This window comes from Girardinichthys multiradiatus, chromosome 24, assembly GCF_021462225.1.
Source record: "Girardinichthys multiradiatus isolate DD_20200921_A chromosome 24, DD_fGirMul_XY1, whole genome shotgun sequence".
Lineage (NCBI taxonomy): Eukaryota > Metazoa > Chordata > Actinopteri > Cyprinodontiformes > Goodeidae > Girardinichthys > Girardinichthys multiradiatus.
In genome coordinates this window covers 842,826-861,294 of record NC_061816.1, presented here as the reverse complement: position 1 = coordinate 861,294, position 18,469 = coordinate 842,826, and the positions used below count along the sequence as shown (strand labels likewise).

Genomic DNA, 18,469 nt, shown 5'->3' with positions numbered 1-18,469 from the left:
TGGCAGTTCCTCTGTGGAACCTTGTGAAACATCAGTTCCTGTGTGGAACCTTGTGAAAACATCAGTTCCTATGTGGAAGCATGTTTCTTGGGGTGTTGTTCCTCTGTGGAACCTTATGAAAACATCAGTTCCTGTGTGGAACTACCAGTTCCTGTGTGGAACCATGTGGAAACATGTTTTTTGGGGTGTGGAACCATATGAAAATATGTTTAATTTTATATGGAACCATGTGGAAACATGTTTTTTGGGGTATTGTTCCTCTGTGGAACCTTGTGAAAATGGCAGTTCCTCTGTGGAACCTTGTGAAACATCAGTTCCTGTGTGGAATCTTGTGAAAACATGTTATTTTTATGTGGAACCATGTGGAAACATGTTTGTGGGTGTGGAACCATTTGGAAATATGTTTATTGGGGTATTGTTCCTCTGTGGAACCTTGTGAAAATGTCAGTTCCTGTGTGGAACCATGTGGAAACATGTTTCTTGGGGTGTGGAACCATATAAAAATATGTTTGATTTTATATGGAACCATGTGAAAACATGTTTTTGGGTGTGGAACCATTTGGAAATATGTTTCTTGGGGTATTGTTCCTCTGTGGAACCATGTGAAAATGTCAGTTCCTGTGTGGAACTATGTGGGAACACCAGTTCCTGTGTGGAACCTTGTGAAAACATCAGTTCCTCTGTGGAACCATGTGAAAACATCAGTTCCTGTGTGGAACCATGTTTCTTGGGGTGTGGAACCATATGAAAATATGTTTGATTTTATATGGAACCATGTGAAAACATGTTATTTTTTATTTGGAACCATGTGAAAATATGTTTCTTGGGGTATTGTTTCTCTGTGGAACCATGTGAAAACGTCAGTTCCTGTGTGGAACCATGTTTCTTGGGGTGTGGAACCATATGAAAATATGTTTGATTTTATATGGAACCATGTGAAAACATGTTATTTTTATGTGGAACCATGTGGAAACATGTTTCTTGGGGTGTGGAACCATATAAAAATATGTTTGATTTTATATGGAACCATGTGAAAACATGTTTTTGGGTGTGGAACCATTTGGAAATATGTTTCTTGGGGTATTGTTCCTCTGTGGAACCATGTGAAAATGTCAGTTCCTGTGTGGAACTATGTGGGAACACCAGTTCCTGTGTGGAACCTTGTGAAAACATCAGTTCCTCTGTGGAACCATGTGAAAACATCAGTTCCTGTGTGGAACCATGTTTCTTGGGGTGTGGAACCATATGAAAATATGTTTGATTTTATATGGAACCATGTGAAAACATGTTATTTTTTATTTGGAACCATGTGAAAATATGTTTCTTGGGGTATTGTTTCTCTGTGGAACCATGTGAAAACGTCAGTTCCTGTGTGGAACCATGTTTCTTGGGGTGTGGAACCATATGAAAATATGTTTGATTTTATATGGAACCATGTGAAAACATGTTATTTTTATGTGGAACCATGTGGAAACATGTTTTTGGGTGTGGAACCATTTGGAAATATGTTTCTTGGGGTATTGTTCCTCTGTGGAACCTTGTGAAAATGTCAGTTCCTGTGTGGAACCATGTGGAAACATGTTTCTTGGGGTGTGGAACCATATAAAAATATGTTTGATTTTATATGGAACCATGTGAAAACATGTTTTTTTTATGTGGAACAATGTGGAAACATGTTTTTGGGTGTGGAACCATGTGGAACCATGTTTTTTGGGGTGTGGAACCATATAAAAATATGTTTGATTTTATATGGAACCATGTGAAAACATGTTATTTTTTATTTGGAACCATGTGGAAATATGTTTCTTGGGGTATTGTTTCTCTGTGGAACCATGTGAATATGTCAGTTCCTGTGTGGAACCATGTTTCTTGGGGTGTGGAACCATTTTGAAATATGTTTCTTGGGGTATTGTTCCTCTGTGGAACCATGTGAAAATGTCAGTTCCTGTTTGGAACCATGTAGAAACATGTTTCTTGGGGTGTGAAACCATATGAAAATATGTTTTATTTTATATGGAACCATGTGAAAACATGTTATTTTATGTGGAACCATGTGGAAACATGTTTTTGGGTGTGGAACCATTTGGAAATATGTTTCTTGGGGTATTGTTCTTCTGTGGAACCATGTGAAAATGTCAGTTCCTGTGTGGAACCATGTGGAAAGTTTTTTTTGGGGTGTGGAACCATATGAAAATATGTTTGATTTTATATGGAACCATGTGAAAACATGTTATTTTTTATTTGGAACCATGTGAAAATATGTTTCTTGGGGTATTGTTTCTCTGTGGAACCATGTGAAAACGTCAGTTCCTGTGTGGAACCATGTTTCTTGGGGTGTGGAACCATATAAAAATATGTTTGATTTTATATGGAACCATGTGAAAACATGTTTTTTTTATGTGGAACCATGTGGAAACATGTGTTTGGGTGTGGAACCATGTGGAAAATTTTTTTGGGGTGTGGAACCATATAAAAATATGTTTGATTTTATATGGAACCATGTGAAAACATGTTATTTTTTATTTGGAACCATGTGGAAATATGTTTCTTGGGGTATTGTTTCTCTGTGGAACCATGTGAAAATGTCAGTTCCTGTGTGGAACCATGTTTCTTGGGGTGTGGAACCATATGAAAATATGTTTGATTTTATATGGAACCATGTGGAAACATGTTATTTTTATGTGGAACCATGTGAAAACATGTTTTTGGGTGTGGAACCTTGTGGAAATATGTTTCTTAGGGTATTGTTCCTCTGTGGAACCATGTGAAAACATCAGTTCCTGTGTGGAACCATGTTTCTTGGGGTGTGGAACCATATGAAAATATGTTTGATTTTATATGGAACCATGTGAAAACATGTTATTTTTATGTGGAACCATGTGGAAACATGTTTTTGGGTGTGGAACCATTTGGAAATATGTTTCTTGGGGTATTGTTCCTCTGTGGAACCATGTGAAAATGTCAGTTCCTGTGTGGAACTATGTGGGAACACCAGTTCCTGTGTGGAACCTTGTGAAAACATCAGTTCCTCTGTGGAACCATGTGAAAACATCAGTTCCTGTGTGGAACCATGTTTCTTGGGGTGTGGAACCATATGAAAATATGTTTGATTTTATATGGAACCATGTGAAAACATGTTATTTTTATGTGGAACCATGTGGAAACATGTTTTTGGGTGTGGAACCATTTTGAAATATGTTTCTTGGGGTATTGTTCCTCTGTGGAACCATGTGAAAATGTCAGTTCCTGTTTGGAACCATGTAGAAACATGTTTCTTGGGGTGTGAAACCATATGAAAATATGTTTTATTTTATATGGAACCATGTGAAAACATGTTATTTTATGTGGAACCATGTGGAAACATGTTTTTGGGTGTGGAACCATTTGGAAATATGTTTCTTGGGGTATTGTTCTTCTGTGGAACCATGTGAAAATGTCAGTTCCTGTGTGGAACCATGTGGAAAGTTTTTTTTTGGGGTGTGGAACCATATGAAAATATGTTTGATTTTATATGGAACCATGTGAAAACATGTTTTTTTTATGTGGAACAATGTGGAAACATGTTTTTGGGTGTGGAACCATGTGGAACCATGTTTTTTGGGGTGTGGAACCATATAAAAATATGTTTGATTTTATATGGAACCATGTGAAAACATGTTATTTTTTATTTGGAACCATGTGGAAATATGTTTCTTGGGGTATTGTTTCTCTGTGGAACCATGTGAATATGTCAGTTCCTGTGTGGAACCATGTTTCTTGGGGTGTGGAACCATTTTGAAATATGTTTCTTGGGGTATTGTTCCTCTGTGGAACCATGTGAAAATGTCAGTTCCTGTTTGGAACCATGTAGAAACATGTTTCTTGGGGTGTGAAACCATATGAAAATATGTTTTATTTTATATGGAACCATGTGAAAACATGTTATTTTATGTGGAACCATGTGGAAACATGTTTTTGGGTGTGGAACCATTTGGAAATATGTTTCTTGGGGTATTGTTCTTCTGTGGAACCATGTGAAAATGTCAGTTCCTGTGTGGAACCATGTGGAAAGTTTTTTTTGGGGTGTGGAACCATATGAAAATATGTTTGATTTTATATGGAACCATGTGAAAACATGTTATTTTTTATTTGGAACCATGTGAAAATATGTTTCTTGGGGTATTGTTTCTCTGTGGAACCATGTGAAAACGTCAGTTCCTGTGTGGAACCATGTTTCTTGGGGTGTGGAACCATATAAAAATATGTTTGATTTTATATGGAACCATGTGAAAACATGTTTTTTTTATGTGGAACCATGTGGAAACATGTGTTTGGGTGTGGAACCATGTGGAAAATTTTTTTGGGGTGTGGAACCATATAAAAATATGTTTGATTTTATATGGAACCATGTGAAAACATGTTATTTTTTATTTGGAACCATGTGGAAATATGTTTCTTGGGGTATTGTTTCTCTGTGGAACCATGTGAAAATGTCAGTTCCTGTGTGGAACCATGTTTCTTGGGGTGTGGAACCATATGAAAATATGTTTGATTTTATATGGAACCATGTGGAAACATGTTATTTTTATGTGGAACCATGTGAAAACATGTTTTTGGGTGTGGAACCTTGTGGAAATATGTTTCTTAGGGTATTGTTCCTCTGTGGAACCATGTGAAAACATCAGTTCCTGTGTGGAACCATGTTTCTTGGGGTGTGGAACCATATGAAAATATGTTTGATTTTATATGGAACCATGTGAAAACATGTTATTTTTATGTGGAACCATGTGGAAACATGTTTTTGGGTGTGGAACCATTTGGAAATATGTTTCTTGGGGTATTGTTCCTCTGTGGAACCATGTGAAAATGTCAGTTCCTGTGTGGAACTATGTGGGAACACCAGTTCCTGTGTGGAACCTTGTGAAAACATCAGTTCCTCTGTGGAACCATGTGAAAACATCAGTTCCTGTGTGGAACCATGTTTCTTGGGGTGTGGAACCATATGAAAATATGTTTGATTTTATATGGAACCATGTGAAAACATGTTATTTTTATGTGGAACCATGTGGAAACATGTTTTTGGGTGTGGAACCATTTTGAAATATGTTTCTTGGGGTATTGTTCCTCTGTGGAACCATGTGAAAATGTCAGTTCCTGTTTGGAACCATGTAGAAACATGTTTCTTGGGGTGTGAAACCATATGAAAATATGTTTTATTTTATATGGAACCATGTGAAAACATGTTATTTTATGTGGAACCATGTGGAAACATGTTTTTGGGTGTGGAACCATTTGGAAATATGTTTCTTGGGGTATTGTTCTTCTGTGGAACCATGTGAAAATGTCAGTTCCTGTGTGGAACCATGTGGAAAGTTTTTTTTTGGGGTGTGGAACCATATGAAAATATGTTTGATTTTATATGGAACCATGTGAAAACATGTTATTTTTTATTTGGAACCATGTGAAAATATGTTTCTTGGGGTATTGTTTCTCTGTGGAACCATGTGAAAACGTCAGTTCCTGTGTGGAACCATGTTTCTTGGGGTGTGGAACCATATGAAAATATGTTTGATTTTATATGGAACCATGTGAAAACATGTTATTTTTATGTGGAACCATGTGGAAACATGTTTTTGGGTGTGGAACCATTTGGAAATATGTTTCTTGGGGTATTGTTCCTCTGTGGAACCTTGTGAAAATGTCAGTTCCTGTGTGGAACCATGTGGAAACATGTTTCTTGGGGTGTGGAACCATATAAAAATATGTTTGATTTTATATGGAACCATGTGAAAACATGTTTTTTTTATGTGGAACAATGTGGAAACATGTTTTTGGGTGTGGAACCATGTGGAACCATGTTTTTTGGGGTGTGGAACCATATAAAAATATGTTTGATTTTATATGGAACCATGTGAAAACATGTTTTTTTTATGTGAAACCATGTGGAAACATGTTTTTGGGTGTGGAACCATGTGGAACCATGTTTTTTGGGGTGTGGAACCATATGAAATATGTTTGATTTTATATGGAACCATGTGAAAACATGTTATTTTTTATGTGGAACCATGTGGAAATATGTTTCTTGGGGTATTGTTCCTCTGTGGAACCATGTGAAAATGTCAGTTCCTGTGTGGAACCATGTTTCTTGGGGTGTGGAACCATATGAAAATATGTTTGATTTATATGGAACCATGTGAAAACATGTTATTTTTATGTGGAAACATGTTTTTGGGTGTGGAACCATTTGGAAACATGTTTCTTGAGGTATTGTTCCTCTGTGGAACCTTGTGAAAACGTCAGTTCCTGTGTGGAACCATGTGGAAACATGTTTCTTGGGGTGTGGAACCATATGAAAATATGTTAGATTTTATATGGAACCATGTGAAAACATGTTATTTTATGTGGAACCATGTGGAAACATGTTTTTTGGGGTATTGTTCCTCTGTGGAACCTTGTGAAAATGGCAGTTCCTCTGTGGAACCTTGTGAAACATCAGTTCCTGTGTGGAACCTTGTGAAAACATCAGTTCCTATGTGGAAGCATGTTTCTTGGGGTGTTGTTCCTCTGTGGAACCTTATGAAAACATCAGTTCCTGTGTGGAACTACCAGTTCCTGTGTGGAACCATGTGGAAACATGTTTTTTGGGGTGTGGAACCATATGAAAATATGTTTAATTTTATATGGAACCATGTGGAAACATGTTTTTTGGGGTATTGTTCCTCTGTGGAACCTTGTGAAAATGGCAGTTCCTCTGTGGAACCTTGTGAAACATCAGTTCCTGTGTGGAATCTTGTGAAAACATGTTATTTTTATGTGGAACCATGTGGAAACATGTTTTTGGGTGTGGAACCATTTGGAAATATGTTTATTGGGGTATTGTTCCTCTGTGGAACCTTGTGAAAATGTCAGTTCCTGTGTGGAACCATGTGGAAACATGTTTCTTGGGGTGTGGAACCATATAAAAATATGTTTGATTTTATATGGAACCATGTGAAAACATGTTATTTTTATGTGGAACCATGTGGAAACATGTGTTTGGGTGTGGAACCATTTGGAAATATGTTTCTTGGGGTATTGTTCCTCTGTGGAACCTTGTGAAAATGTCAGTTCCTGTGTGGAACCATGTTTCTTGGGGTGTGGAACCATATAAAAATATGTTTGATTTTATATGGAACCATGTGAAAACATGTTTTTTTTATGTGGAACCATGTGGAAACATGTGTTTGGGTGTGGAACCATGTGGAAAATTTTTTTGGGGTGTGGAACCATATAAAAATATGTTTGATTTTATATGGAACCATGTGAAAACATGTTATTTTTTATGTGGAACCATGTGAAAACATGTTTTTGGGTGTGGAACCTTGTGGAAATATGTTTCTTAGGGTATTGTTCCTCTGTGGAACCATGTGAAAACATCAGTTCCTGTGTGGAACCATGTTTCTTGGGGTGTGGAACCATATGAAAATATGTTTGATTTTATATGGAACCATGTGAAAACATGTTATTTTTATGTGGAACCATGTGGAAACATGTTTTTGGGTGTGGAACCATTTGGAAATATGTTTCTTGGGGTATTGTTCCTCTGTGGAACCATGTGAAAATGTCAGTTCCTGTGTGGAACTATGTGGGAACACCAGTTCCTGTGTGGAACCTTGTGAAAACATCAGTTCCTCTGTGGAACCATGTGAAAACATCAGTTCCTGTGTGGAACCATGTTTCTTGGGGTGTGGAACCATATGAAAATATGTTTGATTTTATATGGAACCATGTGAAAACATGTTATTTTTTATTTGGAACCATGTGAAAATATGTTTCTTGGGGTATTGTTTCTCTGTGGAACCATGTGAAAACGTCCGTTCCTGTGTGGAACCATGTTTCTTGGGGTGTGGAACCATATGAAAATATGTTTGATTTTATATGGAACCATGTGAAAACATGTTATTTTTATGTGGAACCATGTGGAAACATGTTTTTGGGTGTGGAACCATTTGGAAATATGTTTCTTGGGGTATTGTTCCTCTGTGGAACCTTGTGAAAATGTCAGTTCCTGTGTGGAACCATGTGGAAACATGTTTCTTGGGGTGTGGAACCATATAAAAATATGTTTGATTTTATATGGAACCATGTGAAAACATGTTTTTTTTATGTGGAACAATGTGGAAACATGTTTTTGGGTGTGGAACCATGTGGAACCATGTTTTTTGGGGTGTGGAACCATATAAAAATATGTTTGATTTTATATGGAACCATGTGAAAACATGTTATTTTTTATTTGGAACCATGTGGAAATATGTTTCTTGGGGTATTGTTTCTCTGTGGAACCATGTGAATATGTCAGTTCCTGTGTGGAACCATGTTTCTTGGGGTGTGGAACCATTTTGAAATATGTTTCTTGGGGTATTGTTCCTCTGTGGAACCATGTGAAAATGTCAGTTCCTGTTTGGAACCATGTAGAAACATGTTTCTTGGGGTGTGAAACCATATGAAAATATGTTTTATTTTATATGGAACCATGTGAAAACATGTTATTTTATGTGGAACCATGTGGAAACATGTTTTTGGGTGTGGAACCATTTGGAAATATGTTTCTTGGGGTATTGTTCTTCTGTGGAACCATGTGAAAATGTCAGTTCCTGTGTGGAACCATGTGGAAAGTTTTTTTTGGGGTGTGGAACCATATGAAAATATGTTTGATTTTATATGGAACCATGTGAAAACATGTTATTTTTTATTTGGAACCATGTGAAAATATGTTTCTTGGGGTATTGTTTCTCTGTGGAACCATGTGAAAACGTCAGTTCCTGTGTGGAACCATGTTTCTTGGGGTGTGGAACCATATAAAAATATGTTTGATTTTATATGGAACCATGTGAAAACATGTTTTTTTTATGTGGAACCATGTGGAAACATGTGTTTGGGTGTGGAACCATGTGGAAAATTTTTTTGGGGTGTGGAACCATATAAAAATATGTTTGATTTTATATGGAACCATGTGAAAACATGTTATTTTTTATTTGGAACCATGTGGAAATATGTTTCTTGGGGTATTGTTTCTCTGTGGAACCATGTGAAAATGTCAGTTCCTGTGTGGAACCATGTTTCTTGGGGTGTGGAACCATATGAAAATATGTTTGATTTTATATGGAACCATGTGGAAACATGTTATTTTTATGTGGAACCATGTGAAAACATGTTTTTGGGTGTGGAACCTTGTGGAAATATGTTTCTTAGGGTATTGTTCCTCTGTGGAACCATGTGAAAACATCAGTTCCTGTGTGGAACCATGTTTCTTGGGGTGTGGAACCATATGAAAATATGTTTGATTTTATATGGAACCATGTGAAAACATGTTATTTTTATGTGGAACCATGTGGAAACATGTTTTTGGGTGTGGAACCATTTTGAAATATGTTTCTTGGGGTATTGTTCCTCTGTGGAACCATGTGAAAATGTCAGTTCCTGTGTGGAACTATGTGGGAACACCAGTTCCTGTGTGGAACCTTGTGAAAACATCAGTTCCTCTGTGGAACCATGTGAAAACATCAGTTCCTGTGTGGAACCATGTTTCTTGGGGTGTGGAACCATATGAAAATATGTTTGATTTTATATGGAACCATGTGAAAACATGTTATTTTTATGTGGAACCATGTGGAAACATGTTTTTGGGTGTGGAACCATTTTGAAATATGTTTCTTGGGGTATTGTTCCTCTGTGGAACCATGTGAAAATGTCAGTTCCTGTTTGGAACCATGTAGAAACATGTTTCTTGGGGTGTGAAACCATATGAAAATATGTTTTATTTTATATGGAACCATGTGAAAACATGTTATTTTATGTGGAACCATGTGGAAACATGTTTTTGGGTGTGGAACCATTTGGAAATATGTTTCTTGGGGTATTGTTCTTCTGTGGAACCATGTGAAAATGTCAGTTCCTGTGTGGAACCATGTGGAAAGTTTTTTTTTGGGGTGTGGAACCATATGAAAATATGTTTGATTTTATATGGAACCATGTGAAAACATGTTATTTTTTATTTGGAACCATGTGAAAATATGTTTCTTGGGGTATTGTTTCTCTGTGGAACCATGTGAAAACGTCAGTTCCTGTGTGGAACCATGTTTCTTGGGGTGTGGAACCATATGAAAATATGTTTGATTTTATATGGAACCATGTGAAAACATGTTATTTTTATGTGGAACCATGTGGAAACATGTTTTTGGGTGTGGAACCATTTGGAAATATGTTTCTTGGGGTATTGTTCCTCTGTGGAACCTTGTGAAAATGTCAGTTCCTGTGTGGAACCATGTGGAAACATGTTTCTTGGGGTGTGGAACCATATAAAAATATGTTTGATTTTATATGGAACCATGTGAAAACATGTTTTTTTTATGTGGAACAATGTGGAAACATGTTTTTGGGTGTGGAACCATGTGGAACCATGTTTTTTGGGGTGTGGAACCATATAAAAATATGTTTGATTTTATATGGAACCATGTGAAAACATGTTTTTTTTATGTGAAACCATGTGGAAACATGTTTTTGGGTGTGGAACCATGTGGAACCATGTTTTTTGGGGTGTGGAACCATATGAAATATGTTTGATTTTATATGGAACCATGTGAAAACATGTTATTTTTTATGTGGAACCATGTGGAAATATGTTTCTTGGGGTATTGTTCCTCTGTGGAACCATGTGAAAATGTCAGTTCCTGTGTGGAACCATGTTTCTTGGGGTGTGGAACCATATGAAAATATGTTTGATTTATATGGAACCATGTGAAAACATGTTATTTTTATGTGGAAACATGTTTTTGGGTGTGGAACCATTTGGAAACATGTTTCTTGAGGTATTGTTCCTCTGTGGAACCTTGTGAAAACGTCAGTTCCTGTGTGGAACCATGTGGAAACATGTTTCTTGGGGTGTGGAACCATATGAAAATATGTTAGATTTTATATGGAACCATGTGAAAACATGTTATTTTATGTGGAACCATGTGGAAACATGTTTTTTGGGGTATTGTTCCTCTGTGGAACCTTGTGAAAATGGCAGTTCCTCTGTGGAACCTTGTGAAACATCAGTTCCTGTGTGGAACCTTGTGAAAACATCAGTTCCTATGTGGAAGCATGTTTCTTGGGGTGTTGTTCCTCTGTGGAACCTTATGAAAACATCAGTTCCTGTGTGGAACTACCAGTTCCTGTGTGGAACCATGTGGAAACATGTTTTTTGGGGTGTGGAACCATATGAAAATATGTTTAATTTTATATGGAACCATGTGGAAACATGTTTTTTGGGGTATTGTTCCTCTGTGGAACCTTGTGAAAATGGCAGTTCCTCTGTGGAACCTTGTGAAACATCAGTTCCTGTGTGGAATCTTGTGAAAACATGTTATTTTTATGTGGAACCATGTGGAAACATGTTTTTGGGTGTGGAACCATTTGGAAATATGTTTATTGGGGTATTGTTCCTCTGTGGAACCTTGTGAAAATGTCAGTTCCTGTGTGGAACCATGTGGAAACATGTTTCTTGGGGTGTGGAACCATATAAAAATATGTTTGATTTTATATGGAACCATGTGAAAACATGTTTTTTTTATGCGGAACCATGTGGAAACATGTTTTTGGGTGTGGAACCATGTGGAACCATGTTTTTTGGGGTGTGGAACCATATAAAAATATGTTTGATTTTATATGGAACCATGTGAAAACATGTTATTTTTTATGTGGAACCATGTGGAAATATGTTTCTTGGGGTATTGTTCCTCTGTGGAACCATGTGAAAACGTCAGTTCCTGTGTGGAACCATGTGGAAACATGTTTCTTGGGGTGTGGAACCATATGAAAATATGTTTGATTTTATATGGAATCACGTGAAAACATGTTATTTTTATGTGGAAACATGTTTTTGGGTGTGGAACCATTTGGAAACATGTTTCTTGAGGTATTGTTCCTCTGTGGAACCTTGTGAAAACGTCAGTTCCTGTGTGGAACCATGTGGAAACATGTTTCTTGGGGTGTGGAACCATATGAAAATATGTTTGATTTTACATGGAACCATGTGAAAACATGTTATTTTATGTGGAACCATGTGGAAACATGTTTTTTGGGGTATTGTTCCTCTGTGGAACCTTGTGAAAATGGCAGTTCCTCTGTGGAACCTTGTGAAACATCAGTTCCTGTGTGGAACCTTGTGAAAACATCAGTTCCTTTGTGGAAGCATGTTTCTTGGGGTGTTGTTCCTCTGTGGAACCTTATGAAAACATCAGTTCCTGTGTGGAACTACCACTTCCTGTGTGGAACCATGTGGAAACATGTTTTTTGGGGTGTGGAACCATATGAAAATATGTTTGATTTTATATGGAACCATGTGGAAACATGTTTTTTGGGGTATTGTTCCTCTGTGGAACCTTGTGAAAATGGCAGTTCCTCTGTGGAACCTTGTGAAACATCAGTTCCTGTGTGGAACCTTGTGAAAACATCAGTTCCTATGTGGAAGCATGTTTCTTGGGGTGTTGTTCCTCTGTGGAACCTTATGAAAACATCAGTTCCTGTGTGGAACTACCAGTTCCTGTGTGGAACTACCAGTTCCTGTGTGGAACCATGTGGAAACATGTTTTTTGGGTGTGGAACCGTGTGAGTGTTCCTGTATAAATGTAACCAGTGTTCCATTTGTGTTCCATCAGTGAACCTGATCTCTGAAGGTGTTCAGGTGCTACATGAAGGTTGGAGCAGCTCGTCTCCTCGTCCAGCCTCCTCTTCCTCCTCCTCCTCTCTGCCTCTGGCCAGCAGTGGGCCGTCCTCACAGGCTCCTCCCCCTCCTCACAGCTCCAGGTGAGACACCGCCTACACCCTGACTCGGTGGACATGGGCCCAGGTGTAAACCAGGTGTTTTTGTGTTTTTAGCCAGTATCCGTGTCTGTGGACCGTCGGCTGCTCTGAGATAAGCCCCTCCCGCTCACCATGTACTACGCCCCATGGACCAATCAGCAGCGAGCACAGCATCCAGCCTACTGGTCACGGTCGAGTGGGCGGAGCTGGGTGGTCGGCTGGCCACACCCACTCTTTCTGAGAAAGACAACAATGGTTTCAACAATAAGACAAACAATGTGTCTGAAATCCGATAAATGCTAAGAAAACACGAATAATTCAGATGTTTTATTTAGTAGAAAGAACAATGAAGGCTTGAAGGACCTGGATGAAAATGAGTTTTAATTCAATTATAGTGAGGTTTGTTTTCAAGGCAAGAACGTTAATGTGTTAAATAGAATCTGTATATCTCCAAAATAAATCATTTGCATGTAAGTGAATAAATAAACAAGTGTTGTGGTACATTTAGTTCGAAACCTCTGAGGTGTTTACTAGTAAATATTTTCAGAGAACATGAAAATTGCTGCATCCAGCTATATATTCTAAATGTAGATAATTTATGCTTTGTGGACTAAGTGACTAAAAGTGGCTCGTTAGTATGACATGATTTCATTTCACTTGATAAACTTGTTTAAAGTATTCAAATAAACCATTTTCATCTTGTTTTAACAATAAAGTGATGCTGTGGTGCCCTCTGGTGTCAAATATCTGCTCGTACTCGTCTTGTTATGGCCAGATGTTACTGTGTGGAAATAAAACTTTAAATGTTTTAATGATTCTTGCTGAAACAGAACGGAAACCTTTGTTAGGCTAAAGGAAAATGTTCTTGTTGTTTTATTTTGTCTTTATGGAGACAAACAGACAATAAAAGCCGTAATTGCTGGAATGATGTAAATGTTTATGACTAAATAAAACAATATTCATCTGAAGATTGGTTTCTTTAATACTGCTGTTTTGTGTTTTTGTTTAGTGCAGCATAAGAACAACAAAGCTCTGACCTTTATTTAGTTTTATTAAAAATGAAAACATGCAAAGTAACAAGTAGCTCAACATGCTTTAGATGTTTTAGTTTGAAGAAATTAAACCGGAATATGAAGTGATTCTCTGAATAACAGCTTTAATTCAATTTAAGTCAACATTTTCAAAAAAATCCTTATTTCTAATCATGGAAAACGGAAAAACTTTTATTTTGACACGGCAATTGGTAAAAGCTGGCCGGAAGTGCTTCCACAAGGATCCGGGAGCAGTTGCTTTGTCCGTCAGTAAAAGCCCTCCGTGTTTCCGACTGAATGAACAGAAGTTGGATGGCCTTTCTTTCCGCTTAAAACGTCGTTTTAAAGGTCTTCAGTTTGTTTCTATTTACTCTTTGAATTGCCATGTTTGTCTGTTTCCTGTTTCCGGTCTGAAACCGGCGAGCTTTACGCGGCTTTGCGCGGATTTGACCTAATTTACCTCAAACGGAGCATTGTGGCCAAACCTGGGTCAAAGTAGAGAAGTTTTTCCTTTCGGTGAAATCTTAGCAGCTTTTTCACATTTTCTATGATAGTTTCTATTGACATCGGACGTGTTCGTGATTTCGGCTTTAGTCGTTCGTGTTTTAACTCGCCCTAAATCCGAAAAGTCATTACTGCATTAGCATCGTGCTAATTAGCTGACAATAAATGACCAAACAGATCATTGGGAATTTTCCTGGACGTTTTGTAAAGCTCTTATGGACTGAAGGAGATGCAAACAAAATAATAACTTCTTCAACCTTTTAACGAACACCTGGACCCAAAACACCGAATAAATTCCAGAAATTGATCCATATTTAAAGAGTTATTGGTGGAATGATACAGCTTAAGCACAACATTTCAGCTGTGAACATCGGTAGTGGCAGCATCATACTGTGGGATGCTATTCTTTATTAGTCCTACAGGAAAACCTGTTCAACTTCCAGCAGGAGAACAACCCTAAACATCCAGTTAGAGATATGATGGATGGTTTATATAAAAACATATTCATGTCTTAGAATGGCCTAGTCCAAGTCCAGATTTAAAGTCACCTAAATCATCGTCTCCAACAAGTTTTACATCTGTTTTCCAGGTGGGAGCAGCTCCTAATCAGCCGCCTGTCATGGCTCACATCACCATCAACCAGTACCTGCAGCAGGTGACCTCTGAACTTCACCCAGCCTCATCTGGTCTGTCTTTTCCTTCTTCTTCATACGGAACTCTGTGTTCTCCTACAGATAAACGAGGCCATCGAGAACCACGAGGGCTCCTTCTGTGCCGAGCTGCTCTCCTTCAAACACCCCCACGTGGCCAATCCCCGCCTACAGGTAAGGCCCCGCCCATTCAGGCACAGAGTCAGGGTTGCTAGGATACAGCCTCACCTGTGTGTTTCAGCTGGCCAGTCCGGAGGAGAAGTGCCAACAGATTCTGGAGCCACCGTACGACGAGATGGTGGCGGCTCATCTCAGGTGAGACTCGCAGCTGGATCATTGATTTTTCACGACTAACCCTGAAGTTCTGACACCTGTGTGGGTTACAGGTGTACATACGCTGTGGCCAATCACGACTTTGTAGAAGCATACAAGTTCCAGACGCTTGTTGTTCAATATCCTTTATAAAGTCTTCATCTGTGAGTATGAAATGTGTTTGGATCAATGACCAATAATCAGCCCCGATCAGACCCTTGACCCCTGACGTCCTTCCTGAGAGCCTTCCAGTCCCACAAAGAGGAGAACTGGTGAGTTTGTGCTGACGCCGAAGCTGCAGTGAACACGCTGGCAGTGAACGCAGCATCACTCATGTGTTTGTGTTTCAGGGCTCTGCCCGTCATGTTCGCCGCCACCCTGGACCTCCGGATATTCGCCGGCAATGTGAGCGCATGTTCCTACCTGGTGCCACCCGGTTCTGATGTCATCTGCTTTGTTCAATAATAATACAGAACAATAATAGGTCCAAATGTTTTTAATCATATTGAATTATGGGTTAATGCTTCATTAAGGGAGAAACATGTTTAAAATATTTCAGTGACCTGAAGATGAAGCATTTAAAGCCTGAAGGAAACCTCCGATTAGATCAAATCTAAGACGTCCAGTTTGTACCGATTCATTGAGACAAATATGTGGTAGTTTGATGTAACCATGAAAGTTCCTCCTGGTTGGGAACCAGCAGAACCAGCCACTGGTTTAACTGGACCTGGTTCTGTGTGCTTTCAGGCAGAGCAGCAGCTGCAGAAGAAAGGAAAAGGCCAGCCGGGTGAAATGTTGGAGAAAGCAGCAGAGCAGCTGATGAGCTGCTTCAGAGTGTGCGCCAGTGATAAGTCGGTCTCTCTCTGCATTAACCCGTTCTGATGCTCTGGTTCTGCCACACGCCGCCGCTCACCTGTTCTGTTCTGACCCGTCACAGCCGAGCCGGCATCGACGACTCCAAGAAGTGGGGGATGATGTTCCTGAGCAACCAGCTCTTCAAGATCTACTTCAAGGTACCTCCTCTGTCTCTACCTGCTGAAATATGTCAGAACTGAGATGAAAGTGAAGATCTGCTGGTTTGGACTTTCTGCAGATCAACAAGCTGCACCTGTGCAAACCTCTGATCCGAGCCATCGACAGCTCCAACCTGAAGAACGACTACAGTCCAGCTCAGAAGGTCACCTACAAATACTACGTCGGCCGCAAGGCCATGTTCGACAGCGACTTCAAGACGGGTAAATCCCCGGCGGCGCAGCGAAGCTAAGTGTGGCGCAGCGAGGCTAAGTGTGGCGCAGCGAGGCTAAGTGTGGCGCAGCGAAGCTAAGTGTGGCGCAGCGAGGCTAAGTGTGGCGCAGCGAGGCTAAGTGTGGCGCAGCGAAGCTAAGTGTGGCGCAGCGAGGCTAAGTGTGGCGCAGCGAGGCTAAGTGTGGCGCAGCGAGGCTAAGTGTGGCGCAGCGAGGCGAGGTGTTGCGCAGCGAGGCGCGGCGCAGCGAGGCGAGGTGTTGCGCAGTGAGGCGAGGCGCGGCGAGGCCGAGTGTGGCGCGGCGAGGCTAAGTGTGGCGCAGTGAGGCGAGGCGCGGCGAGGCTAAGTGTGGCGCAGCGAGGCGCAGCTCTACGTGTCCCAAACATGGAGGCCAACCTGTAAACTGTGATGTTTGTGTGCAGCTGAGGAGATGCTGTCCTACGCCTTCGACCACTGCCATCGCTCCAGCCAGAAGAACAAGAGGATGATCCTGATCTACCTGCTGCCTGTCAAGATGCTGCTGGTCAGGAGCTTCAGTTCATCTTAGATTCACACTCATCCAACTGGTTTATAACCAGTTTAAATCCAGTTCTCAGTCACTGCAGGTCTAATAAAGCAGAGCTAAACTGGTTCAGGTGGAACTAAAGCAACTTGTTTCCACATCCAACTTCTAATAAAGTCAGAACCCAACTGGTTCTGTCCCAGTTAGATCCAGTTCATCCTTGTTGAGCCCATTTAATCCCAGTACAACAGCTGGATGTTGGTTTAAGTCATTTGGACCTCACCATCATTAATCAGAATTATTTCCAGTTTGGACCTCTGCTGACCCGGTTCTGACCTTCTTCTTGTTGCTGGTGTTTCAGGGCCACATGCCGACTCATCAGCTGCTCAGGAAGTATGACCTCATCCAGTTTGCTGATGTCACCAAAGCTGTGAGGTAAGCAGAGAGGCGGGGCTACTGTAGCAGGAAGTGAAATCCCTCAGTCATGTGACCTCTGTGTTTCTCAGCGAGGGGAACCTGCTGCTGCTGAACGAGGCTCTGTCCAAACACGAGACCTTCTTCATCCGCTGTGGCATCTTCCTCATCCTGGAGAAGCTCAAGATCATCACCTACAGGAACCTCTTCAAGAAAGTGTGGGTCCAACACAGCAGCAAACATTTTTCACTCTTCACTCTAAATATCTGAAACCAGAACCAGGTTTCCACTGCAGTCATGAGATGACGGGCTGAAGATGGTTGGATGTTCTTGTCTAGAAGTTTTTGCCCCCTGAACGCTGTGGTTTCTCCACTGGTTTCCATTTAAATGAGGTTCTTCATCTTGTAAATGAGGCCTGGTGAGATTTACCTTGATTTATTAAGAGGACATCTTCTTTGTTCATCTTTGTCCTTCAAGCCTTTGGTTCCGGTTAGCTCCTCCTGAAGCACATGTTCAGGTTTAATTCCTCAGCATCATGAAGGCTGTTCCTGTCTGCCTGCTGAACATCTTGGTGTTTGGCTGCAGGTATCTGCTGCTGAAGACACACCAGCTGCCCCTGGACGCCTTCCTGGTGGCTCTGAAGATGATGCAGGTGGAGGACGTGGACATCGACGAGGTGCAGTGCATCCTGGCCAACCTCATCTACATGGTGAGCATGCTCAGACATGACGCCGCACCTGGACCCAGGTGATACACGGTCTGATTCTGGTTCTGTCTCCTCGCAGGGTCACATCAAAGGTTACATCTCCCATCAGCACCAGAAGCTCGTGGTCAGTAAACAGAATCCGTTCCCTCCTCTGTCTTCTGTCTCCTAGACTACATTACCCACAATCCCTCTGAAGGGAGCAGGACCTTGTTTAAAAAGCTGGTTGAATAAAACATTCTGTGGTTTGTAGAGGTTGGATTTGTCTGCTCGTTTGTCCAACATTTTTAGATTTGATGTTTTCTA

At 40.1% G+C, this 18,469-nt stretch overlaps 3 protein-coding genes across 4 annotated transcripts in view; all 3 read left to right on the top strand.

The window, feature by feature from the left end:
* The window catches only part of tbx19 (T-box transcription factor 19), a 36,503-nt gene extending 22,731 nt beyond the window's left edge, over positions 1-13,772 (top strand). Inside the window, exons 9-10 of the mRNA XM_047355264.1 lie at positions 12,660-12,807; positions 12,880-13,772. Coding sequence (XP_047211220.1) covers positions 12,660-12,807; positions 12,880-13,045 — 314 coding nt within the window. The 3' untranslated portion in view covers positions 13,046-13,772. The remainder of the gene's footprint in view (positions 1-12,659; positions 12,808-12,879) is intronic.
* Positions 1-18,469, top strand: part of LOC124861402 (NLR family CARD domain-containing protein 3-like) — a 373,247-nt gene that overhangs the window by 86,340 nt on the left and 268,438 nt on the right. The window lies entirely within an intron of this gene.
* pcid2 (PCI domain containing 2) lies at positions 14,046-18,415 on the top strand. Its single transcript, XM_047355267.1, has 15 exons — positions 14,046-14,183; positions 14,929-14,994; positions 15,074-15,163; positions 15,231-15,304; positions 15,376-15,441; positions 15,532-15,573; positions 15,652-15,706; positions 16,049-16,152; positions 16,239-16,314; positions 16,395-16,536; positions 16,967-17,067; positions 17,408-17,481; positions 17,553-17,678; positions 18,046-18,169; positions 18,246-18,415. The coding sequence occupies exons 2-15, from the start codon at positions 14,959-14,961 to the stop codon at positions 18,333-18,335; spliced, it is 1,200 nt and encodes a 399-aa protein (XP_047211223.1). The 5' UTR covers positions 14,046-14,183; positions 14,929-14,958; the 3' UTR covers positions 18,336-18,415.

Coding starts and splice junctions, on each gene's coding strand:
- pcid2 (XM_047355267.1), top strand. CDS start 14,959: ATGGCTCACATCACCATCAACCAGTACCTGCAGCAG. Junction 14,995..15,073: donor TCAACCAGTACCTGCAGCAG/GTGACCTCTGAA, acceptor GTTCTCCTACAG/ATAAACGAGGCCATCGAGAA. Junction 17,068..17,407: donor TGCCTGTCAAGATGCTGCTG/GTCAGGAGCTTC, acceptor CTGGTGTTTCAG/GGCCACATGCCGACTCATCA.